Source organism: Kwoniella bestiolae, chromosome 1 (assembly GCF_000512585.2).
Source record: "Kwoniella bestiolae CBS 10118 chromosome 1, complete sequence".
In the NCBI taxonomy this organism is placed as follows: domain Eukaryota; kingdom Fungi; phylum Basidiomycota; class Tremellomycetes; order Tremellales; family Cryptococcaceae; genus Kwoniella; species Kwoniella bestiolae.
Genome location: NC_089241.1, coordinates 7,664,752 through 7,689,295, shown reverse-complemented (window position 1 = coordinate 7,689,295; position 24,544 = coordinate 7,664,752). Strand labels below are relative to the sequence as shown.

Genomic DNA, 24,544 nt, shown 5'->3' with positions numbered 1-24,544 from the left:
GTCAAATGGCTAGGAATTACTGAAAAGCTGGGCGGAATTTCACGGAGTTTTGTAGAAAATGTCGTTTTCAGCTGTGGCACTTGCTCACCCTTTCACACGGAAGTCACCGCTTTGGCGAGTGGTAATCATGACTCTCACGTGGTCAACATCGGATCCGATGGGCAGTTGGAGGATGCATGACGTTGTGGATGGATGGATGGATGATCGTCTGGAAAGTTAGAAGATGAATGGTATGTTGACATATCTCCCCGCCATCTAGCATATTACACATTGCATCTCCACAGCAACACGCAAACATGTCCAAGAGGCTCAACAAAAGGCAGCAGAGGGAACTAGAAGAGCTAGAAGCTCTCAAAGCAGCTACACCGAAAGAAGTACCCCCTGAAGAAGAGGGCGAAGAGGAAGAAGAAGAAGAGGAAAGTAAAGCGAGTGGAGGTGGACCTTTTAACGCTTTTGCAGCTGTGAGTGAACACTGTGCTTGTACACTGTGAGGGTGTGATGCTGACTCGATATGTAGCTAGGTGGAGACGAAGAAGTGCAGGAAGAAGAAGAGGACGAGGAGGAGGATCCACCGTCAGCACCGGTGAAAAAGGTTAGCTGGCCATTAAAGAACTTGACTGCGAGAGTAGCTGATGTTGCGAATAGAGCAAGAAGAAGAAGAACAAGAAGAAAAAGCCTACCTCTGCCGCTCTAGAAGGAGAAACCAGCACGCCTGCAACCGATACACCAGGAACACCAGCTAAGGGAGGAAAGAAGAAGAAGAAAGCTGATCCATTTGCGGGGATGGACGAGGTGGATAGAGCATTGGCGGAACTGAAATTACAGTATGTTAGCTCGCTTAGAACGTTACCAGCCGGATCAGCTGACGCTCAGTTGGTAGGTATGGTGATGACAAGTCATCAGAAGCTGGACCCTCACGTGCGGTTGAGGGTGCAGGAGAGACAAGATCAGCTATGGCTTTCAGGTGAGCTAACCGTTTCATGGTTCAGCTATACCGGAGTGCCCAGCTCATTTGAACGATTTAATCGCAGAAACCTCTTATCGGTAGACCCAAAGAACCTAGATGCAGATGCAGAACTACGGCGTTTCTTCGGCTCCAAAGTTGTGAGTTGCAAAACCCTTCAATGAGTCACGGTCAACTCATCGTTTCTGTTAGATCGCATCCTCAGCAACCACCGGACCAAATCGACACCGACCTGGACCATCCGCCAAGCTAAGGTATACAATATCCAAGCCCAAACCCACCTATCCACCTGCGACGTCATTAGCAGGATTGGTGATGCGAGAGATGATAGATAACGAGGTGGAGGAGCTGTATGAGAGAAGGGGGAAAGAAAGGATAGATAAGGGTGAAAAGTGGTTCACGTTTGAGCATACTGGACCATGGAGGGAGATTGAACGGCAGTTTATGGGTGCTGTGCGGTCGCATGGTGAGTAGCTGTATGTCCACTTCAATACATGCGATCAGCTGATGAGATTTATTCAGACCCGAACGAACTTATGGCTCTGCTGCAGGTATATCCTTGGCATGTCGATACGTTGTTACAGATGAGTGAAGTGTATAGATTACAATCGGGTATGTGGTTTTCTCCAATTCAAAAATGTGTATGGTGCTAACATGAAGTAGATATCGGTGCTGCCTCCGAATATGCCGAACGAGCACTATACGCTTTCGATCGATGTCTCATGCCCTCTTTCAGTGTCTCGTCCGGCGCATCGAGGTTAGACTTCGATAGAGTAGAGAATAGACCGATGTTCACTGCTTTACATCGTATAATATCGTCAGTTCTCAAGTTATCGAGTATTTTTTCTCAAGCTGACAGCCGCCTCGGAACAGTTATCTAGGTCGTCGAGGCTGTTGGGTAACAGCTTTCAACTTTGCTAAACTGCTATATGCATTAGATCCTGAGGTAAGCTAGATAATAAGATGCGATATTGACTACGGCTGACTATGTGAAATAGGGTGACCCCCACGGGAGTGTTTTCTGGCTCGATTTCTTGGCTGTCAAGTCGAATAATGGACCATGGTTACTGTCTATGCTTGAACAGGGAGATACTTCGCCAGCCGCTGCTAGCTGGTTTGCATATCCTGGTATGGCTTATGCTAAGGCTTTGGCATTGAGGCAGGAAGAAGAAAGTAAGAAGAGCAAGGTAAGCTACCCATGCCTTCATCAATAGGACAACAGCTTATATGAAGGTTTAGGATCACACGAAGAGTGATGAGGCATTGCAGGAAGCCATCACGGATTTCCCTCAAGTGGTAACTCTATTAGCGGATAAAATTGGTGCAAACCTCCCAGAAGGAGCGAGAAGTGATCCTTTACTACAGGTTGAAGCTGGATTTAGGTGAGCTTTCTAATTCCTAGAGCAACCGCCGGATTTAGCTAACTAGTTCCACACTACAGTGAGACACCATCCAACGTCATGCACCTTCTCTCGCACATCTACGTCTCTCGTTCCGAGGCATTGTGGAAGGACGAAAAGCGCATCTCATGGTTTACCAAGCAAGTCGCCCTGGCATTACCGAAACTTAACGAATCTTCCGCCAAAGAAGCTCGAGATGATGCATTGGCACTGATCCAATCACCCCGAGATCCGTTGGACGAAGGTCTCCCAATCCCATTATACATCTGTCGACACGTCCTATGCTCCGAATCAACATCGTTCGTAGGCTTCTTACCTCCCGTGGTAACCTCCAGACCATTCAATTCATTCGACCCCCTTCCTCCTACGACCGCTACGTCGATATATGACGATGCGTATTTCTCTGGATTGAGATCGACCAATAATGGACGGGCTATTGGCGGAGGAGGGATGATGATGGATCTTGTTAATAGGGTATTTGAGATAGCTACGAATAACCCTGATAATTATAGAGCGAGAATAGAGGAGGAATGGAGGCGGTTGCAGGGTAGGAGGGAGATGCAGAATGCGCCTAGGGATCAGCTGGATAATGTTTTGCAGGCTGTGAGTTTTCTTTTGTCATCTGAGCACACGAGCGGTGGGATTTGACTGATACATTTTCGTTGTTCATAGTTGCTGCAGATGGCTGGAGATGTTGTGAATGGTCGAGGGGGTGAAGGTGTGGAGAACACGGATGAAACCCAAATGCCAGGGGGATTCCCGGGATAGAGTTCTTTCGATGATGTTAGGGAAGATCAAACCATGCATTCGCACTGTAGCTTATAGCATATCATGGCCGCTCGGCGCGGTGATGCATTTTTGTCAATCATATTGATGAATCTGATGTCAGATCGGAATCACCCAGACTAAATTGGTCTAGCCCTTGTTCTCTCGGTGTGGAGCCAGGGTCAAAATGGTGGTGACGGTGTCTGTTTTTTAATCTATTTCCTTCTATCCTGTGTTGCTGGAAGTCAAGATGTGCGTGAAAGGGCGGGTCTCAATGACGAGTTGTATTCTGGACCATTCTTCTCGGACAGATGAGCTATGGATAGTAGTGAACAACCTTTTGTCATTCCCACTGAACACTTTTGCCATCTGAGATCCAACTGTGGGGATGGGGACGCTATCGTAATTTAGTTGTTCTCTGGTTGTGATATAACGTAATATTCGTCATATCCACATGGCAATCTTGACTTGACGCTTTGGTACCGAGCAGATAGAGTAGATTGGTGAATTATACACAGCATAAAATCAAGTGAGCGACAACATGATCTAGGAGTATGATTTAGTACGGCACTCGCTCCAATCCACCGAACGACTAAGACTATCTCATATCGTATGACTATTGTTGAAGCATACTGTAGTAGATCAATCATACTTGACTGATACAGTACAGTACTAGTAATCTTCTTCTTTCTTTCTTTTTGGTTACATACACGAACATCATCAAGAAAAAGAATAAAGAAAGGAAGGAATAGAGTTTGACTCGACAAGTGTAAAGTGACGACATATCTGAATCATCCACCATCATCACTGCAAAATACATTCCTCGGCATAAACACAGCTTCATCCACCACAGTATCGCTTTTTGCCACTTCGATCGTCATATCACATCCGTATATATTGGTATTGTTGGATATCCATATCAACTGTTAGGGAAGAAGGTATTTGTACCCCACCACACGATGCACCAGCCAGACATCCTCACTCAACAACAGCAATCGGGTCCACCCCCTTGGACACCTTATATCAATTACCCACCGGGAGCGGTAGTTTGGTATGCTGGGAGTTATTGGAGGTGCGAGAATGGACATACTAGTGGGTATGAACCGGATGGTGCTGTGAGTGTTATATATCTATCTGAGTGTCTGTGCCTGTGGGTCGACACGATGTTGGGTCTACGGAGGGTGATTGGAAACCCGGAAGAAGTTGTGTGAAAGAAAGGCATTGAAAGCTTAGCTCCAAACTTACAAGATATGATTTCGCATAGCCAACAAACAACCTTCATCTCTGGACACCTGTAGGTTCGAGTGGTGGATATCCATCATATCCTAAACAACAACAGCAACAACAATACTACCCCCAGCAACAGCAGCACCAACAACAATCATATGGTCAACAAGGATATTACGGCCAATCCCAACCCCAGCCTCCCTCATACACTGCTCAACTTCCCTCACCAGGATATTTCCCACAACAGCAAGCTCAACAAGGGTATTACAACCCCCCCTCAGGCTCATCCTCCCACCTATTCGCTCCCGCACCTCATCGGCCGATCTCCTTTTCAGGAGATAACAGTCCAATCGAGAAGGACGATACCCCCTCATCAGGGGAGACAATCACAGAGAAAACAGATAGGGGTTCTTCGAGCAGTGCGACTCAGTTTTTCAGCGAGAAGGCCAACGAGTCATTGAGGTACATAACCATCAAGAAAGAAGGGAAAGATTCGAGGGAGAAGGACGAGCTGAAAAATGAGTTGAAAGCTAAGAGGGTGTGGAGAACGGGTGGGATTGGGATTTGGGCTTATAGTGAGGATCAGAAGGAGGAGGAGTTGAAGAAGAAGTTGTGGAAGGAGTGGAGCGGGAAACATGATTCACATGAATGGGTTAAGGTCGCGAAGGAACGAAAAGAGTTTTATGAGAAGGGTGCGTAGTTCCCCAGCTTATACTTGTCACTCCGTTGAATGCGATGGGGATGGGTTCTTATGCTGATATCTGGACTCGATGGGTACAGAGAGTAAAGGTGTCAAACCTCTCTTCATGTGGAAGCTGGTTGAGAAAGGTCAGAGATTACCTACAGACGCTTTACCGATTGGACACGAACAGGACGGTGCGGCCTTGTACGCCGCTAGGGCATGGTGGGAAGGCGGTGTGCATTTGGGCAAGTAAGTGAAAGTCTTTTATACATGGAGTCGACAGCATGGAGAACTCCAAATCGATTCCATGTCAGTCGCTGATGGTCTATCTACCGTTGCAGAGCCGGACATCACCTCATCTCAGGTGCTTCCATTTCTTACGGCGGAGCAGAGATCACTTTGGACACGTACGAAGTCCTCTGTGGACCTATCAACGAACCATACCTCGTCAAGTGGATGACCTACAGGCATGGCGAGGTCGCTTCAGTCCAGGGGTGGCAGCCTGTCGAAGGTGGAAGAGAAAGTGATGGGACTGCTCTTCTGCTGGCAAAGGGGGATTACGAGAAGTAAGTTCAACAGAATTTCTGAAATATTGGTCAACGCTGACAATAATTCGTACTTCTTGTAGTGGTGAACACCCTGGAAGTGAGTGTGTGATGTCGTTATGATTGGACGGGGGTACACATAGCTGATCGCTTGCACATTTATTAGAATGCCTGATCAACGACGATCACGCTTGTGTCGGTTACGGCGGTGGTGAACTCTGGGTCCGACCATTCTCGATCTTAGCGTATGCTAATCCCGATCGAAGATGATCAATCATCGTATCATCAATTTCGTTCTGAAGATTGGACGAAGTCTCGCATACTTGACATATTCTGCTTGTGGATATAACGAATACACGCGCTTGTTTCGCTTCTCTGTGTATACACGCATGACGAATTTACGTACAGTATAAGTTTGAAGATAGTCTGTGCTGTTCGGATTCAATCAATAGATACAACCATTAATCACCTCAATTCCAAGCCGACTCGATTCGGCTCTTATACATGGATACATACGTTTCTCTGGCTCCTTGATGACCATGTTGACATATAAGATATAATTTAGCTATGCATATCGATATACAGGTACCTTTTACTGACGATGTTCTGGATCTTCCGTACTGACGTTTGAGAAGCAGACTAATTTACTACAAAGTTACTCACTTTGTCACACAGCGTGGCATGTATATGCATGATGAAACGGGTGAAAGGTATATAATGCGTAGGTTTTCCTTTGATATGGACGGGTATGGTGAAACTCATCTTCCAACTTACGAATACGGCATCGGCATCCTTTGGACACACACAGTGAGTCGTATTGAATTATACTCCTTTATCAACGAGATTTATGCCCAAGTTGACCGAATGAAGAATGGAGAATGGATGAGATGACCGAAGATCCTTTGTTCTTTCTCATAATTTCGAAAGAAGGGGTAAATCTTCGAGCCATAGACTACTGTGATAGATAGCTTTGAATCGATGATGTTCGGAGCCACATTGCGATATGCGATGTGGTCTGACCAAAGGTAATGTCACGCTTTACTTCGTACTTCGAACACTCCCCCTACCCCCTCTCTTTGTCTCTGCCATACTCTCATGCCAGTCCAACCCTTCGCCGCTTCTTGTTTTGTACTGATCATCAAAATTATTGTTGTTCTCGTTAATCTCCATCAATCACACTCCTCATCACATCACACCTCTCTCTTCACTCGACACAGTCGCACTCCCTCCCTCTTCCAGGTCACCATCACTACCTCGACCCCAACCGAAGATGTGTGAATCGATCCCATCAGTCACATTATGGGGTACGACCCAACTCACAACGCTCATAACCACCTCGACGGTACTCACCACGCAGGTCGCCCAGTCGACCCGACTAGCGACCAACCAAATAACCACACGAGAGGTGATAACCAGCTTAGTTCCCCAACAAACACTATATTACCCTTGTTCCGATTCCGAATCGGGTGGAGCCACTGCACCTCGACCTAGCCAGAGTAGAATTGTTACCTCTCAGAACGAGGAGGAGGGGTCGGTATCGGTGGATCCGAATGCGACGGGTCAATTTACAGGATCGTTACCTACTCAAACTAGACGTTTGAGCTTCACTTCTCCGCCTGTTAGGTCAACTTCCATCCCTTGGACTTCGATATCACCCATTCCATCAACTTCTTCCTCTGTCTCAACCTCGTCGATGGGGGCTGGAGGAGATACAGACTCTTCACAGAGCAATTCTACCACCACGAAGTCCAGCAACGCAGGAGCAATAGCAGGAGCAGTCGTCGGAGGAATATTCGGTCTGATACTTTTGATTGTTTTGCTCATGTGTTGTCAGAAGCGAAGAGCAAGGAGAAGGAGGATAGGCAGTGCAGGCGATGAAGATTGGAATGATCATTCTGGGAAACAAGGTGGGGGGAACGATTATTGGGAAAGAAGGTTCAGGGAGATGGAGTCTGCCAATTCGTCCAGGGGCAATGGGCTAGGATTGAATGGGATGGGTGGAGGAGAGGGGAGAGGGGAGGAGGAGAAGGGGGATTGGGATAGTCAGACTAGTAGGAAATTGAGGGTGGGTCTGGTTTTTCCTCGAAAGATCTGATGATCGATATCTATACCATATCATCACAGGCCTAGTCAAGGTATACCATGAATGCTGATACGAATCTTCTTACCATAGTTGACCCTTGACCTAGGATCCAAAGACCTCCCATCCAGACCTCCTTCACGACTATCCATGATATCCTCGTTCTTCGGCGTTCGAATGACACCCACACCCAATATAATGGCCTCTCCATACCACCGACAACACACTCGGACAGGATCGACCCCAACTCTCCGCTCCACATTCGGTAATCAGAAACGACGACCATCTACCAAGGGCAGCGCAGGCGCCACCGCGGGCAGGTTCAGCTTCAATCCCTTTCGACGACATCAACCGAAACAGAGTTCCTACGGGAGTGATCAGTTCTTGAGCCAGACTCATTTCCCTCAACAGGGTACCAACACGGCGCATGTGAGAGGTAGTAGTCATGGTAGATCGTTATCTTCTCCGTGGATACAGGAGGACTCGCGGTCTAGTAAATCGACTACGACCGGTACTGGAGGGGGAAGATCAGCAGGGTATTCAAATTCGAATAAATCGCCTGGGTTCGGGACGAGACCTTCCTTGGAGGATGGGTATGGCAATGTCAATAGGTCGGGATCGAAGTCTACCCATAACACTGCCCATACACAGGATGAGAGACACTCGCAATCTACTTTTGGGAAGAAGATGAGCTCGTTTGATCAGCCTGCTCCTATCAAGGAGGAGAACAACAATTTCCAATATGGCCATGTTAATTCCGGTGGTAACGCCAATATGGGCAATGGTAATGTGAATAATAATAACAATAACAGTTGGAATCATCAACCTTCCGAAGTCAGCAGCAATACCGTCCAACCCCCTCCACAAGCCATCACGATCAACACCCAAAATACCAATACCAACGCCAACACCAACACCTCTGGTCTACCAGCGGTACGAGAAGGTAGAGTGATTGAATCTCCCACAGAGGAAGAGATAGAAGAGAGACGAAACATGGAATGGATCCGACATTCCACTTTGCTATCCGAACAAGGTGAAGGCGAGGAGACACTAGATCATACGGACGAAGAGAAGTTGAAGGAGCTGAAATCGCAATTGGGTATCGATGATCTAGATGGTCTGGGTCTACCGGATATATCGATATTCAAGAATCTAGATAATCCCAATTACATCAACCCCCCAAAGCCATATCTTGGATTCGGACAATTCAACCCTTCGATAGGAAATACCCCTCCGCAACTCGGTGCGATCGGTACATACACATCCTCCAATTCCCATTTATCAGGAATATCCACCATCCCCTCCCTCCCACCTGCAACTACCAGAGGAGGCTATTCATCAGGCATCTCTTCCGTCGGATCATCCTCGTTCATACCTTTCGTTCCTCCTCCCAGGGGTCCCACGAATTCACATCTATCAACAATCTCATCCACCGATTCAAACACCTTACCATTCATCCCTCCCATCCGAGGGGGCCACGGCTCAGTATCGGGTCTGTCCATAACCCCCTCAACAGTGTTACCTCGAGGATATTTATCAGGTTTATCATCCGCACACTCATTCACCAACAGGACCCTCCGACCCAAATCGCCCGATTCGGTATCCATCCCTTCTGATATCATCATCAACAACGGTCCGGGAGGGGGGCTGCAGCGAAACAACTCGCAATCTACCGTGTCGTCCTACTCTACCCATCCCGTCTCTCCGTACTCTACTCAACCGTCTTTCGGAGTATCCAGACCCAACTCGCAGTTCTCTGATGTACCCACAAACAACAGGAACACTAGGACGTTGACTGTCTACAGACCTGAAAGGGGTTCGAATCCGAATACGAATGGATATCCACCCGTATCGAGACGAAGTTCCAGTATAAAGCTCAAGAGGACACCAAGTGGGAGAGTAATCTCTTCAATCGTAGTGAGAGATTCCTCCCTTCTACCCCCCATGCCAATGGGTATGGGGAACATGCCAAATAGGAAATCTGCCTTCCAAGTTGCAGATGAAGATCAGGATATGATTGATATCCCAGCGGTACCATTGACCCAATTACCCGTACTGCCTATACCAGAAAAGATACCTTCTCCACCACCTACGTCTTTCCTGATTCCTGAAAATATCAACAGGCGATCCCTGAAGAGGCAGAGAGAATCTAAGGGAAAACATGTACCCACCATTCGACTGAGCCAACGAGCCCTCACGCCGAGTTTGTGGATTGACGAGGAGCTTTTAGCTCGTTTTGCGGCTAGTCAGAATGACGAGGAGGGATCGTACGTGACTTTTGATGATGGGAGTACGGTTAAGCCTACGCCCGTCAGTGAGAAGAACAATCATTTGAGGGATTTGGAAACGAAGAGTAGGGACCGTGATAGTGCTGTTAAGAAGAACAAGGATGATGAAGACGCAAAAGCAGAGAAAGCAAAGTACGATCAACTAGATACGGAAGAACGACCATTGATCAGTAGGTTCTCCAATTCCACGGTTCAGACTATATCGAGGAATAATAGTTTGGCGAGTACGAGTACGGCGAGTAACAACGGGACTACTAGTACTTGCACTGTTGAGAGATCAAGTACGGTGATTTCGTCGAAATCGCAGAATGGTTCGGTATCGAGGTTGAACTCTAGTAGTGATCTGAATGTTATGGGGAGTACCAACCTAAGCACGAACCAAGATCAGAGTCAGGATGATCGACCAATTACACCTTCTCGACCCATCAACATCACCGAGCCTGCCAAATCAGATTCGTATCTGCTCGATCCCACATCCCTGACCCCCCGGCCAAAGCGTAAACAAAGCTTTCAATCCCAAAAATCCAAAACCAAAGGCAAAGGCAAAGGCAAAGAAAGGGAAATACACATCCTATCTCCTCACACCCCTCCCAACAAACTACCGTTATTCTCTCCTCCATTCCCTAAACCGCCTACTCCGCCATTACCTTTCTCAGAGTGGGTGCAGGGATCCAACCTCGCTTCTTCATCTTCTTCTGCCCTGGGGGGAGGGAAGGACTTTAGGTTCTCGATAAAGCAACGAAGAAAGAACCAGCAGAATGGCTCACATGTCGGAAGCGAGATTGGAGCAGGACAGGGGCAGTTCCAGATGGACGATGAGGGTGGGAATGGCAAGAGCGTGGTCACTCCGCAACTTCCTTTTTTGACGCTCGGCAGTCTTTCTACCAACTCTTCCGTCACGGATCTGAATTTGAATGGGAATGGAAATGAGGATTGGAAGAAGGATAGGAAGAAGTCGGCTTATGAGGATGCAGATGAAGGCGAGAATGAGTTTATAGTGGATCGAATCTAAAAGGGATGTCAAGAGACTCTGATCAATAATGCAAATACATCTATCTTATTATACGGTATACGCTGGTCCGTCATCTTGTATACTGTATATACTATACGATCCTTAGAACTTAACTCGTACAAGTACTTGTCACATGCATATAATCTCTGACAGGTCATGATCGTCGTCGGGGTCATCATGAAACAAACATTCACATGAAAATCCCAAAATTCATACTCGTACTCATTGCTGTTGTTTTCATACTTTACAATACTGTAATTATAGTTGTAAACTTCATTTTCCAGATATTTCTCTCACTCTTACTCCGTTTTACCTTCATTCACTACACTTCTGATCCTGATCCCCCATTCTCCCCATGAAATGCCATTATCGTCATAGATCGAACGCCATACCCTCATACCTTCATATCCCAAACTCGTCGAATCATCCGACTCTCGTTTTGTCACTCGTGTCGCCCATAATATCATCATTCTCCTACCCCAATTGCTCCTGACAACATCCCACAGAGATATCCTACCCCTCATCTCTCCACTACACTAAAACTGCCTACTAACAAAAATCGTAGTAGTCTCAGCCATCATCCCCGGCTTCGTCGCCACAATTTCAATCCTACTTTCCACCTTACTTGTCGAAACGTGCAGCGTCCACTTCATAGCTTTAGGCTTTTCACCCGATTTCCCAATTCCCACTCCATTAGGCTCGTTCTCCGAGGGATTATCAAAGATGAATCTCGGAAGGGAACCCTGGTTGCCGTTGATGCGCAGACTCAGTTCTGGGGTTGAGGTAGCTGCGCTGGTAGGTGTAGGGGTCGTTCCATTCTCACCATTAATATGGTTCGGGGGAGGTGCAGAATGTGGTGCAGGTGCAGGCGAATCATCGATATAAGCTGTTATTTCAATTTCACTGGTGGTCGAATTGAGTAATACAGAATGTGTGATCACCCCTCGTAGGTTTTTGATTCGGATGGTCTGTTTGGCCAAATCGGAAGGATGAGCGGAGGAAGATGAATGGAAGGTGAAATCTATGTGTTTGATAGTTGGTATAGGTGGTTTGGGTCTTTCCACTCTCTGAATTGGAGCTGATTGTACGGGTACAGAAGTTGGTGTGTGAGCAGGTTGACCATGACTTGATCGTGAATGAGCTTCTGGACGTTGTTGGCGTTGAGTGGTGGGGATGTGCTGCTGTGGGTGTTGCACCGGTTGGTGTTGGTGTTGGATTTGTTGAGGGTACTGTTGAGCAGGTACCTGACCTCTTTTCCTGGCTTCGTTAGTGGCTACCATAGATCGATAGACGTTCATTGCCAGCGGTGGCAGAGTTTGTGCCCAGGCTTGTCTCTCATACATCGGGTACCTATCTAGCGAAGCCACCACTTCTTCGGTCACTACTCCAGGAGGTAGAGCTGGAAGGTACTGCCTTGGACTTTGTTGGAGTGCTGGGATTGGAGGTCGAGATGATCCAGCCGGATAGCCCGTAGCAGTAGCTGTCATAGGCATAGGTAATCCTGCTGTATATGCCGAGGGAGATTGCGAGTATCCGGAGGGAGAAGGGGAGTATTGGGATTGGCCAGGAACGACAGAGATTCGGGATGGGATAGGGGTGATGGAAGAGGGTCGAGAGGGGTAGGCGGGGCGCTGGACATTCTGATGCCACGAGAGTATTTCCTATATCACCAGAACACAGGCGTTAGATGGAGTCTGCTTTCAGCGCGACTGATTCAACTCACTCTGATTTGTTGAGCATCTCTGTAAACCTCACTTCCATCTTCATTATAATCCATACCATTCTGGCACATCAGGTCTATGTCCTCTACAAACTCCTGGAATGACTCGTATCGTCGGCCGATTTGTTTACTCTACGGAACCAAGACAACGATATCAGCATGTGTCCTATGTATGGCAAGCCATGCACTCACCTCAATCTCTTCCAGAGATATAGGATTCCTGATCGTCCTATAGTAATCTGGGAAATCTCTCCTCGACGGCAATTGTGCGAATATACCAGCTATCTCTCTTCCACTCCCACTACGCATTCATTCAAGTAACGTCAGCTTCTTATCTATAGTAGAGAGATACATGCTCAGCTCACTCTTTCGCCCTAGCGTCCCTTATAGCTCTCAAAACAGGTTTGATCAACTTATAAACCGATGGGCCATCTTTCATATACTGTCCTCTCCTTCTTGTCCTCTTCACTTTCTCTGTCCCCCCCGCTCCTGGAGCGGCAGCTGTATTCGTAGAGGAAGATTCGTTGCCGTCTCTCTCTACCTTACTTGGCGTGTCGGCCATTTGTATTTCACCCTCTGGATCTTCCTCGCCCTCTGCGTCCACCTCTTCTCCATCAGCGTCAGCATCAGCATCAGCATACCCTTCAGCCGACGTAGTCGGTTGCATTGTTATTCCTCTCGAGGTGTCGTGTTCGCCCTCGGAATCGGATTCTTCTTTCACCTTGTCGGGGGAAGTGATGGTGGTGTAGTATACTCTTGTCATTTTCTGGGGAGGTACGCGATAGTCAGCTCTGCTTTAGGACTTATGACGAAGGGGGGTAGCTGGACTTACGTGAAGTTTCTTGGCATACTGAAATATTAACGATTCTTTCACATTGTCTGAATAAAGGATCAGTCAGCGTGTGCGTCGGACGTATAGAGCAATGATAGCTCACATCGTTTGGCGTTATTGAATATCTGACCTAGATCCGTACAGACATCTTTGAGAGTATGATATTCCCCAGCTTCAAGCTTGTTATGAACGATCTCTAAACTCATGGGATGTTTGATGGTTGCATAGTAATCGGGGAAGGATCTCTGGAAAAAGGAGTAGATTGTCAACATAAGCATAACGAGGAAAAGACAATTCATTGATTTAGCCGAAATGATAACGAAGCACAAGGATGGATGGTTATTTGTTGACAAAGTAATGTCTAATGTTCACTTGTGACTCACCTTGTTTGGCAGTTTGATAAACGGTTGCGCCATATCTTCTCCACTATCATCGAGTTCCCCATCATCAGCTATCTATCACGGTGAATGACATTAATTTCACTCACTCTGAGCTCTTCGCATCCATAATCTTCCTATAAATCACATTCCCCAATTCCGTTGCTCTAACAGGATCTTTCGGATCTCTCTCATCTCCCGCCCCATGCTGCTGATGTGACTGCTCAGGCTCCTGACTCTGTGTCCTCTTCCTCTTTGGTCTCCCACTTCCGTCGCTCAGTATCAATGTCGGATCTACACCTAATCTCCTGATTCGCAATTTCTGAGACGGGTCCATCTCGGCGGATTCAGACGCGTTGACTTTGACGGGTGAGTTTGATTTTCGAAGGGGTGTTTCCTTCATGGAAGAGCGTCGTGTTGACATGGCGGGTATGAAGAGGGGTATCTCACTGAGGTTGATGCTATGTATGTCTTGATGCACTGTATGTATTAGCAATGGTAGTATGGATGGGTGTGATGTTAGGTGATGTATACACGCGTGGGGTATGGTGAGTGGGTGTGAGTGAGTGATGTTTGTCTCTGGTGGTCATGTTACTCATTTTACTCGAATTCAGGGTAAATTTACCAAAGAATAACGTGGTTGGTTTTTACGAGTATGTTGACAAGTTAACATATCAATTATCTCTCCTTCTCCTATCTTTCAAACCTCTTTTTTCATCCGCTTCAACTGCTCATAGTTACGCTCCATATCTTACGGACGCCCTAGTCCACCTCTATCAGTGCTACTAACCACGATAGACAAATTCACAAGATCAGCCAAACCCAAATCGTCCTGATATCACGTCCTCTTCACTCCATCTCACCATCCGCCACTATCATCAAATGACATCACCACCATGACCACCTCTTCACCTATAGGTCTCTTCATTCAACCTGCATGCTTACAACACAAGTACATCCGACATCCCAACTCATCCCACATCTTCGAGAGACCAGAGAGGCTGAGGGCAGTGCTGTTGGGCGTGGCAGCAGCCATAGCAAGGTTGGAAAGTGTCGATCAACCATCATCCTCAACAGCAACATCTCAGGCAGATGATTTATCAGGATTACTCTCTTCCCTCTCTATCGAATCATCTTCCTCATCAAGCATAACCTCTCATCTACACATAATACCTCCTCCACCTCAGTCTTCAATACCGGGAACGATACTCCAGCATCATCCTGCTGTCCAACTTGCCCATTCACCCGTACCTGAATCGCCCTTTCCTTACCTCGGACAAGGGTCTTCCAGCAGTGCGAGTGGTAGTATACCTTCTTCGCCATACCTCAAGGATCTAGTAAAGTGGGCCTCAGAAGCTATAGATAAAATAAAGGAGACAGGGTGTGAGATACCGCCTGATCTGGGGTTGAATGCGGGTGATTTGTACCTTGGTCCGGGGAGTATAGTGGCTATCGAAGGTGCTGTGAGTGATTTGATCCCCACTTCTGCCTATGTTGTAATAACATGAAATGAGCTCGATTTGACTGATTGGGTTCGTGGACAGATCCAAACAGTCTGTCAAGCTGTCGATCACGTCGTATCCTCCCGAACTCCTCCTTCCACCCCTGCATCAGCTAGCACAAGTCAAGTGCCATCCACCCCTCCGACCCAGATAGGAACGAATGAACGTTACTTTACAACTCCCCCTCAAGCTTCGAGCTCGAAAGCTGCAGATGTTCAATTTAATAAAGCTTTTTGTGCGATCAGACCGCCAGGACATCATTGTGGGGAAGATCTACCGTCTGGGTGAGCTAGGAAAACAATGTCGAGAAATAATCATGCTTACACAACTCCAACTTGACAGATTCTGCTATGTCAATAACGTAGTCATTGGAGCTATGCATGGTATGTATATCATCCTGATCCGATCGGATCTCGTGATCGTATGCTGATATATGATATTCGGGTGCAATCAGCGTACTTACAACATGATATCGATAGAGCAATAATAATAGATTTTGATCTCCATCACGGTTAGCTATTCTGCACCTTGACGTTTGGGTGGAAGAGCTGATGCACTGGCTTCATCTCAGGTAACGGCACTCAAGCTCTCGTGATGCCTCTGAATGCTGCTGCACATGCAGAAGACCTACAGGTGAAAGCTGGTAAACCCCAGACGATGTTGGGTAGAGATGGGAGGAAGAGGAGGGGATGGAAGGGGTTTTACGGGTCTGTGCATGATATCGTGAGTTTTGCTTTGCTATGAACTACCCCAGTCCAGGGAATAATGCTAATATCTGTTCTCTCAATACAGTATAGTTATCCCTGCGAGGTAAGCTTGACTCCAGTTTGCAAACACAACCGGTAGCTTACTTGTTTAAAACATGTTAGGATGGGGATGTAGACCTGATTAAAGACGCTTCGATAAGTCTCGCAGCGCATGGACAGTACATGTGAGTTACTTTCCCAACGACGCACGATCGCGAGAGTCGCTGATTGACCTGGCGGAATGTAGTGAAAATATACATCTTCAACCGTACGAGAACGAAGCAGATTTCTACGCTCGCATATACCCTTTGTACCTTGCGTTGCTTAAAAAAGCCAAAGTGTATATGGACGAGACAGGAGCGGAACCTTCCAGGACAATAGTTTTCATTAGTGCAGGGTTCGATGCGTGCGAGCATGAACATCAGGGGATGCAACGGCATGATAGGAGGGTCCCTGTGAGATTTACATATCCACTCATTCCTCCTCCTGATAGTGTTTATAGTGGACAGTGGGCTGATCTTTTATTCGGGATCGATACAGACATCGTTCTATTCGAGATATACCAAAGACATAGCTGCCTTTGCGGATAAATATACAGAAGGGAAGATTGTATCGGTTCTAGAAGGTGGATACAGCGATAGAGCTTTGACGAGCGCTGCGATGGGTCATATAGTGGGTATGAAGGGGGCTATACCTGAAAGGTGCGATGAGTGGTGGACGGAGCAGGAGTTGGTCAATGTGAGTGTACTTTCAGTCTCACGCTTGCTGTAATTGTCCATCCCCTATCTCAATCCTACTTCGCTCCTTTCCTCCTTCCTATCCTTCAGCCTATCTCCGGGATTTTGCAAAGATCGAGAATGCTAATCTCTTCTCCCACGGCAGTTCGAGAAAGCCACCAAGAAACGACGTACTGGTAAACTCGCGCCCTTCCCCTCAGAACTATCTTCTCAACCACATCTACAGCGCACACATATTCTTCTGGGTCACTTCGAATGCGTCGGTACAGCCTCGGAATCTGTACCTCCCTCAGTGAACAATACACCCCTACCACCTGCAGTGCGAATGACCTTGCGAGATAGGAAGAGACCTGAAGATATCGCTTTACCTCAAAGTACAGATATCACTCCTCCAGCCAGAAGGGCTATCAGGGGTAGAGGTGGTGGTTGGACGGGAAGTACCGCTGCGACACCCACCAGGAGTAGGGTCAAGAATGATATTACTACTACACCCACACATTCAAGTAGACTTGCGACGAAATCCACTGCGACTACTCCGAACGCCAAGGCTAATAGGGGGTTGAGGGTGGAGGATGTACCTTTACCGAACTCTGTATCTGAGGGGGCGCTGGATAGGATTGTGAAGAGTGAGATGGGTGTTGAGGAGGCGTTGAAGGCTTTGGAAAGTGTGAAGATTGAAGATACACCAATGCCGACACCAACCCAAACACAGCTTCAGCCTTCGTCCTCCACTGTACGTGATCAATCGATACCCAAGGTAAAAGCCACCTCTTCAGAATCACAAGCAAATATCCATCCCATATCGCAGAATGGAGCGTCTCGCCCATCACTTCCCACTCAGAACTCCATACCAAAGATAATCCTTCGAATACCTCGTCCGGTCGTACCCGAACAACGCCGGCCAGACCAACCACCTCCACCATCTGTTAACGAAACCCCCTATTATCCCTTATCTGCGACGACGGGTTCCATCTATCCGACTTTACCTCCTCAAAATCCACGGTTCCAAGCGAAAGATGAAGATCGATTAGCGTATCGTGAGGGCTCCACATCAGCGTCTGAAGGAGGGACAGAAGGTGATTATACGACTGCTCCTAGCGGTGGTGAAAGTCCATTGCCAAATTATCAGAATAGCTTGGTGTGAGCCTGGTAGGGAGAGTGATGATGGATACATGACGGGTATACACAGATGCAAGGTATCTTTCTTGATGAATGTCGAACATCGTACTATAAATTTGGATCTTGGATATATGTATTCTTCTCTAGCTGTATTATATAGACGATGAATAATCAGTATAGCATTCTTTCTAACGCAAGCTTCTCTAGATGTTGGGTGTGTAATGGTATCCCATCGTCATGAGGTGTGCACAGCTACTCACCTCATCCTGTAATAGCTCTTTGATTTCTTCTACGTACTCCCTTTTGATCATGATGTGAGTTTCGTCGACTAGGTGGGATCAAGACTTGTGAGCAATACTTCGCCCGAGCAGTACCCAGCACATGACACCATGTGTACCCATGTCTCAATGATCATGGGTATCGCTGATCAACGCTAAGATAGGATACGGCGAAGAGGTCTTGAAGACTCACCATCACGGATCATGAATTTGTATGGACCATCTCTCATCGAATCAAGATGAAGTAAGATTTGCTTCGCAGCCGAGTCGCTATGATGATATCGTATGGTATGATCAGTACTGTCTCATGTCTCACATAGTAGATCATGTATCGGGTAGAGAAGAGAGTTTGTCTCACGATAAAATGGTGGATAGTCATGCCGTGCACTCACCAAGTCACCAACACGCCCGAGGTCATCTTCACTGCATAGGCATCACCGTATGCTGAACTCATCTTGCTGGATCTTCTCTCCCGGTTTTCCCACTGGCCGTGATGACGAGTGACTCTCCTTGAGTAATGATGAAGAGGTGACCAAGGTAGATGGCAAGAGCAAGATGATCAAAACGACAAGAGTAAGATGACGAAACATGAACTCGTCATGCCATGTCCGCTTTAACCTCTCGCGTCGGTGCACACCGATAACAAACAAAACATCCGTGCGCCATCAAAAGCACACAGACCATTGATTCACACACACACGTTCACTGAAAACCCTGATCTATGCATCATCAACCCCACCTACACCTCCTTTGAGAACATTACAACGTCCATCTCATTCTTTTCCCCCCATTCATGCTTTTACCCAAAAAGAAAGCACTGTCAAAACAAAAAACAAAAACTACAGCACCCGGGATTCCCAAGTGGTCCCCCACCTTGGTACTAACCGAGCGATACCCAGGATGGCTTCGCAGAGCGGACGGGATGCGGCATTTTCTGGGTTCTATGGCCGTAGATGGAAAAATGCCTTTGTAACACACATTATATAGCGCAAACCGTAGACGAATATGGGAAGTGTATGAGGGGAATAGGCTGATTGGAGGGTGCTGATCGTGTCATATGGAGGTTGGGAGGGTGTGGTTTGAAATGGAGGTGAATCGAGGTGAAAATCGCAAAAAGACGGATATGCTCTGCGAGGGAGGTCTGTGCGTGATAATGATGCAGTACATTCGGGTGTAAGGGTGTATAAACGTACGGTACACTGAGAATGATATCATGTGTGACCTACGGGTGGTATGATATGGATATGGCTACAAACACATGTGATAGATTGGATAACGTGGGAAGAGGAACATAAAATGAAACGTCAAATACTCAAGAAGCGGTGCTGAGTAGCGATTCTTGATCCATGAAATTTACAGGTGGTAGAATCTTGTGAGTGATGGTGTGAAGAGAAAATGAGTGATGATCGCATCAGACCAGATGAGACCATTTACCCTCGTCTCGATCACCCGCAGGTCTGAAACTATGGACATCCCGATCAATCTGCTCTTGGACGGAACAGTGGACCTCTCCATTCGGGTCGATCAGACTCATCTTGTCAAATTGATCACCGATCCCATATAGCGGTACCACAGGCAAACAGGAGTGCGGATGTGAGCCAGGATGGATCGTATCGACTTGATCGTACTCGGCCGGTTCCTCATGTCCATCGACGATCGAATGAGTCTTGAAGTCAATTGAGATCTGTGAGCCAACAGCCACTGTACCGGAAAGGATGTCCCCTTCAGCGGTGGAATTTGAACTTGATCGTTCCGAGAACGGATCTCCCATTTGGAACTGAGCTGCGAGCAATGTCTGAGGGGTCCCGACGTGGGTGTTGGTGTGATTGGTGTAGAAGGGGAATCCGAGATTCGGTGCAAAGGCGGAATGGTGAGGTAGCTGGGAATGAGTGGAAGAGGGGATCGCCTCGGATGGGACATCTGGGTGAATGGTTTCCATGTTGGGTTGTATGATAAGTCAGGTGTGGTAGAAGAAAGTCAACACAGGATATAGTGTTCGTTCTGTTCAAATACGAGTGGCGAGAAAAGTCAGGTGTCGTTTGGGGTGAGAGTGATGGTGCGCTCGTTATATGCTTAGTGCCAGGGACTTCTGGTACGATGACGCATTTCAGCTTCAAAGGAGCGTTGCAACGTGCAAACAAAGGCTGCTTGGTACAAAACGTGCAGGCTAGTCTCCCCAGGAGACGGGATGCGTCATTTCCATCGAGGTCGGTCTCATGGAACCGATCAAAGGTTCACTGAGAGGGGTCGCAAGCTGTGCAGCAAGTGAGTTTCAGAGGAAAGACAAGCTGAGCTGGAGATCATCCAGTGACGTCTATCCATACCGTCAATCCTCTTGCAGAGGGCTGTGCATCTCACCATAATTATCTACCTTCTACTGTACTATCAACAAAAAAGTCGTTTTCACCCTACTAGAGCGCCACCCTGCTCTTATCCGCTAAGGTAGCCATCTCCAGCAATCGAGCATCATACCCGTGATAGTCTTTGAGTCTATTGATACGCTCTTCCTTTGCCCAACATTCCGCTTGCAGATCGTATTTCGCATCCCTCAACCATGCATTCTGACTTTCGAGGTTATGTACCGCCGCCTGAGAAAACTCTAATTGCCTTTCGAGGCTCTCCACCTTCCCTGCCATCTCCTGTTGAGCTCGCAGAGAGTCCTCGAGCTTATGTTTGGTATTCTCAAGCTCACACGACAGACTGTCCATCAACGGAGACGGAAAGGGTTGAGCTTGGACGGAACCTTGGCGGACCTGACTCATATGCAGAATCTGGGAATGATCTGCCGAGAGCATTGCTGCAAGGGGAGGGTAGGATTCTCTGGAGGTATCGCTCTTTGCTTCGTCTGAGTCCGAGAGAAGGTAGCTTGTGTCTTTGGGAGGATCTTGCTCTTGTGTTTCTAAGTCAATAAACGGGGTGTCGTTGTATGTGCGTATTGCATCTTTTGTCGAGTCGAAAAGATTGGTCTTGAAGGACTCATCACTCGATTCTCCTGCGTCATACCCATTGTTCAACTCCTCCTCGCAATACGGTATATCAATTCTGCTCGGTCCCTCCCCTCTGGAACCGTATTGAGCATCGAACAAAGCTGAATATCTCGATGGCTTTCTCAACTTTGCGTGATAAGGGTTCCTCGAGCCATTTCGTACACCCGCGACCCCGCCTTGCGGGTCCACAGGAATGGGGGAGTATCGATGGTAGCTATTCAGTCCATCAATATCCCCGGAACCGTTTGATGGGCTCGCATATGCAGTTGCGTTCAGACCAGGCCGATGACTCGTTAATGGTTCAGCGTGATGAGATCGGAAAGGGTTGGTGTTGCTCGAAGCTGTATTCTCGAGTGGGTAGCGGGAAGGTTGTACATGGCGGTATTGCAGGTCAAGGGTGGGTTCGCCACTTGACAGATATCCCATCGGGACGGCGGTCTCTTGTGTGTTCATGGAATAAGGACGTCTTGTTGACTCTGGAATCATTTTGGACAGGTGTGAATCTGTCTGTGACTGTCAACAAGTGGATGCTTTCCGTATAATGGCATAGGCGATAAATCGACAGCGAGTACATATCGAATGGCCAGAATTCAAACACCTGGGATATGTGCTGTCGCGACAGATGTGTTCTTCTTGAGTGAGAAAGGATCAGCGAACGAAGATAATGTAGTCTTGCTTGATTAGGAGGCAACACCAACAGGGCGGATCATGCCTAGACATAATCCATGAAGATAGATCTTGTCTCTGATCTTTGTGAATGCTTGTGTCGTCCAAAGAGGCGGTTTTACATCTGAATCGTTCAGAGGTGGATGGATTTACATAAACTGCATTAAATGATAAATCTCTAGAGTAAAAAATAGATGATTCGAGATGAGACAAACCATAGTCATACTGAACAGAAACAAACAGATATCACCGAAAAGATCGAAACCGAGATCGACAGTCTAAATCAGGTTGGACGATTGGAAGAAGGTTGAGAACTCAAATTAGACAGTACTGATCCGTGCTCTTGAGCACAGTGCGGTGATTGGGCCCCTCGTCATCTCATTCCACAAGAAGCGATTTCTACTTCCTCCCTCTCGCTCTTCTTCCTGAGAACACCACTTTATCTTCGGTTTCATCGGTGCCCATGCCGGACCCTCCAGATTCAGACCTTCCTTTACCCGAACTTTGAGTCTGACCTCTCGACAACTCCTCATTCTGCCTCTCCAAACGTTTGATCTTGATTTCCCGCGCTCGTTCATGCAAGAGGAATGTCGCTATTTGCTCTCCATCCTTGAGGGCTTGTTGCTCATACTTTCTCAGCGAATCTCTCAACCCCTCGTTCTCAGCTTCCAATTCGTGTCTGTCCCCAAAACAGTGTGTATATCTAGACGTCAGGAAGTCATTTACGTCTTCCAAATCATCGAGATCATCTCGCAAGCCCTCATGGTCGCCAATGAGCTTATTATATTTCTTTCTAAGCTGATCGTACGACCTCCCAGCATGCAACATTGACGCTTCCTTCTCCCTCAGAGAGGCGTCTTTGCGGGCGGTCAGCGTTTCTTATCCCGCCAGCTTGCACTTGAGATCGTCGTTCCGTTCTTTGATTCGGGTGATCTCGGATTGCGCGTCGCGACATTTTTGTTCCCAGTAAAGTTTCTCAAGTCTCATATTATCTAAATCCAATGCGTGTGCTTTGGACTCGACATCGAGCATGTATGACGAGGGCCCCACATGAACTCTTCCGGTACATCCGTCATTCAAGGTGGTATCGTTGGTATTACCGACGAGAACCGATGCATCGGGTTCATGTTTCGCACAGCCATTGACACCGCCAAGAGAATGATCGTTGGCGGCATCACCAGTCTCTCCAAGATCGGTCGACCTGACATCTTCAACTCGCGTCTGGCGAGCAGTTGCTGGAGGAACGACATAATGCCATCCTTCATCGAAACCAGAGGCATTGTTCACTCGCCCACCCTCAGAATTTCGTAACTCCACTTGAAAAGCCGCTAGGTTCTCGTTAGAGAATGGACCAGCTGTAGCAACTCTTTCGGCGTTGTTGTGTTTGTAGTCGTACGCCGGTGAGTTAGATCGGACGATTCTGGTTCCCACATGCGATTGTGTCGGTTGATTGTCGATGACGGGTACATGGGGGTCACCATTGGATCCATCGAAACAGGCTGAGGTTACCGATGCATAAGTAGAATCAGCAGAGATCTTTCGTCCACTCGCTACAAACCCATTTGAAACCTGTTGACCAAGCGCAGCAGGTTGATAAGTGTCATTGAGGTTGCTTATACCATCACCTGGAACGTATGTAGTGGTACGAGAATTCGTATCGTTATCGTTGGAACCCGAAGTTGAATGTGGGATAGCAGATACATGGGGCGAACCATTTCGTCTCTCTCCGAAATGATAGGTTGAACCAACCGTTCCAATGATATTGCCGTTAGACCCCTGAGAGGAGAGTACACCGGGAGCGAATGGATTGCGGGACCAATCGGTCAGCCCCGGTCCTCCAGCTGACGGTGGGAAGTGAGCGACACCACTCGCAGGCATGGAGGGAGCGCTATGGGGGGACGGAACGTCGAGTAGGTCTGGGTAGTCCTCGGTCATCTTGCTATCTAAAAAGAAATGCGGAAAAACACAAAACGGGTGGTTCGGTATGGAGTGGAGTGGCGAAAAAAATGTGGTTTGAGGAATTGGGGGGGGGGGGGGAGGGCAAATCAGACAGGAAGGCTCTTATATCTTGTTCACGGCGCCTTGGCGAGATGATATGCAATTCGATGAAAGGATATACAGATGAAAGGTAATCATGAGAAACGTGTTTCGCCACTTTTGACACCAGAAAGGACCCGAGAAGATCGTACATAGTATGACATCAGTACGATCACACTCCATGGGTACAATCTCAGAGCAGAGCAACAAAGGGTGAAAGTGGCGCTGACGATGACGAGCTACTGTAGTAGAACGTCTTTAGCCAAAGCCAGGTAAACGGAACGTCCCTTCGCTCTCACGTCCATGCAGTAACACGAGCTTCCTGTGAGCAATACTGTGAGAGCCTCAGATACCATAAAGACATACGTCATCGCAAATGTCTGTTGACATTCTGAGCATTTCGCCGGGTCCGTTCTCCGTCTTCTCCTTGTTTCAGTGAATATCACACCGAATGATCAGAATGGTCTGTTTCTCACAGACATACCGGGCTGCCACACCGGGCATGAGGTCCCGATCTTATGACAAGAAGATGTGACGATCGCTACCCCGCAGCGGCATGGATTCACCGAGGAGAATACGG

The 24,544-nt window shown here is 47.5% G+C and overlaps 10 protein-coding genes and 1 non-coding gene across 11 annotated transcripts; 4 read left to right on the top strand and 7 right to left on the bottom strand.

Annotated features, from left to right (window-relative positions):
- Nucleotides 1–296: 296 nt before the first annotated feature.
- I302_102881 (uncharacterized protein) lies at nucleotides 297–3,132 on the top strand (the record flags this gene model as incomplete). Its single annotated transcript, XM_065869577.1, has 13 exons — nucleotides 297–461; nucleotides 518–592; nucleotides 646–824; nucleotides 881–964; nucleotides 1,032–1,104; nucleotides 1,157–1,430; nucleotides 1,487–1,576; nucleotides 1,628–1,781; nucleotides 1,838–1,910; nucleotides 1,963–2,151; nucleotides 2,204–2,346; nucleotides 2,406–2,967; nucleotides 3,037–3,132. The coding sequence occupies 13 exons, from the start codon at nucleotides 297–299 to the stop codon at nucleotides 3,130–3,132; spliced, it is 2,157 nt and encodes a 718-aa protein (XP_065725649.1).
- Nucleotides 3,133–4,088: 956 nt separating this feature from the next.
- Nucleotides 4,089–5,853, top strand: I302_102880 (uncharacterized protein; the record flags this gene model as incomplete). The annotated part of the gene is made up of 6 exons (XM_019188248.2): nucleotides 4,089–4,244; nucleotides 4,394–5,048; nucleotides 5,137–5,287; nucleotides 5,380–5,604; nucleotides 5,667–5,683; nucleotides 5,750–5,853. 6 exons carry the CDS (start codon nucleotides 4,089–4,091, stop codon nucleotides 5,851–5,853), a joined length of 1,308 nt encoding a protein of 435 aa, XP_019051126.2.
- Nucleotides 5,854–6,853: 1,000 nt separating this feature from the next.
- On the top strand, nucleotides 6,854–10,963 carry I302_102879 (uncharacterized protein; the record flags this gene model as incomplete). The annotated part of the gene is made up of 2 exons (XM_019188247.1): nucleotides 6,854–7,648; nucleotides 7,757–10,963. 2 exons carry the CDS (start codon nucleotides 6,854–6,856, stop codon nucleotides 10,961–10,963), a joined length of 4,002 nt encoding a protein of 1,333 aa, XP_019051125.1.
- Nucleotides 10,964–11,499: 536 nt separating this feature from the next.
- Nucleotides 11,500–14,316, bottom strand: I302_102878 (uncharacterized protein; the record flags this gene model as incomplete). Its single annotated transcript, XM_019188246.1, has 8 exons — nucleotides 11,500–12,624; nucleotides 12,687–12,815; nucleotides 12,876–12,984; nucleotides 13,049–13,449; nucleotides 13,516–13,562; nucleotides 13,619–13,760; nucleotides 13,899–13,941; nucleotides 14,003–14,316. The coding sequence occupies 8 exons, from the start codon at nucleotides 14,314–14,316 to the stop codon at nucleotides 11,500–11,502; spliced, it is 2,310 nt and encodes a 769-aa protein (XP_019051124.1).
- Nucleotides 14,317–14,788: 472 nt separating this feature from the next.
- I302_102877 (uncharacterized protein) lies at nucleotides 14,789–18,021 on the top strand (the record flags this gene model as incomplete). The annotated part of the gene is made up of 10 exons (XM_065869576.1): nucleotides 14,789–15,355; nucleotides 15,437–15,678; nucleotides 15,737–15,777; nucleotides 15,849–15,905; nucleotides 15,966–16,117; nucleotides 16,187–16,204; nucleotides 16,264–16,325; nucleotides 16,388–16,595; nucleotides 16,681–16,878; nucleotides 17,023–18,021. 10 exons carry the CDS (start codon nucleotides 14,789–14,791, stop codon nucleotides 18,019–18,021), a joined length of 2,544 nt encoding a protein of 847 aa, XP_065725648.1.
- Nucleotides 18,022–18,104: 83 nt separating this feature from the next.
- I302_102876 (uncharacterized protein) lies at nucleotides 18,105–18,728 on the bottom strand (the record flags this gene model as incomplete). The annotated part of the gene is made up of 4 exons (XM_019188244.1): nucleotides 18,105–18,143; nucleotides 18,257–18,324; nucleotides 18,468–18,544; nucleotides 18,667–18,728. The coding sequence occupies 4 exons, from the start codon at nucleotides 18,726–18,728 to the stop codon at nucleotides 18,105–18,107; spliced, it is 246 nt and encodes an 81-aa protein (XP_019051122.1).
- Nucleotides 18,729–19,111: 383 nt separating this feature from the next.
- Nucleotides 19,112–19,226, bottom strand: I302_102875. Its single transcript, XR_002022011.2, has one exon. It is a non-coding gene; the product is annotated as a 5S ribosomal RNA (ribosomal RNA).
- A 459-nt stretch (nucleotides 19,227–19,685) lies between these two features.
- I302_102874 (uncharacterized protein) lies at nucleotides 19,686–20,213 on the bottom strand (the record flags this gene model as incomplete). The annotated part of the gene is made up of 1 exon (XM_019188243.1): nucleotides 19,686–20,213. The coding sequence occupies one exon, from the start codon at nucleotides 20,211–20,213 to the stop codon at nucleotides 19,686–19,688; it is 528 nt and encodes a 175-aa protein (XP_019051121.1).
- Nucleotides 20,214–20,685: 472 nt separating this feature from the next.
- On the bottom strand, nucleotides 20,686–21,747 carry I302_102873 (uncharacterized protein; the record flags this gene model as incomplete). The annotated part of the gene is made up of 1 exon (XM_019188242.1): nucleotides 20,686–21,747. The coding sequence occupies one exon, from the start codon at nucleotides 21,745–21,747 to the stop codon at nucleotides 20,686–20,688; it is 1,062 nt and encodes a 353-aa protein (XP_019051120.1).
- A 579-nt stretch (nucleotides 21,748–22,326) lies between these two features.
- I302_102872 (uncharacterized protein) lies at nucleotides 22,327–22,755 on the bottom strand (the record flags this gene model as incomplete). The annotated part of the gene is made up of 1 exon (XM_019188241.1): nucleotides 22,327–22,755. The coding sequence occupies one exon, from the start codon at nucleotides 22,753–22,755 to the stop codon at nucleotides 22,327–22,329; it is 429 nt and encodes a 142-aa protein (XP_019051119.1).
- Nucleotides 22,756–22,806: 51 nt separating this feature from the next.
- I302_102871 (uncharacterized protein) lies at nucleotides 22,807–23,862 on the bottom strand (the record flags this gene model as incomplete). The annotated part of the gene is made up of 1 exon (XM_019188240.1): nucleotides 22,807–23,862. The coding sequence occupies one exon, from the start codon at nucleotides 23,860–23,862 to the stop codon at nucleotides 22,807–22,809; it is 1,056 nt and encodes a 351-aa protein (XP_019051118.1).
- Between the last annotated feature and the right edge of the window lie 682 nt (nucleotides 23,863–24,544).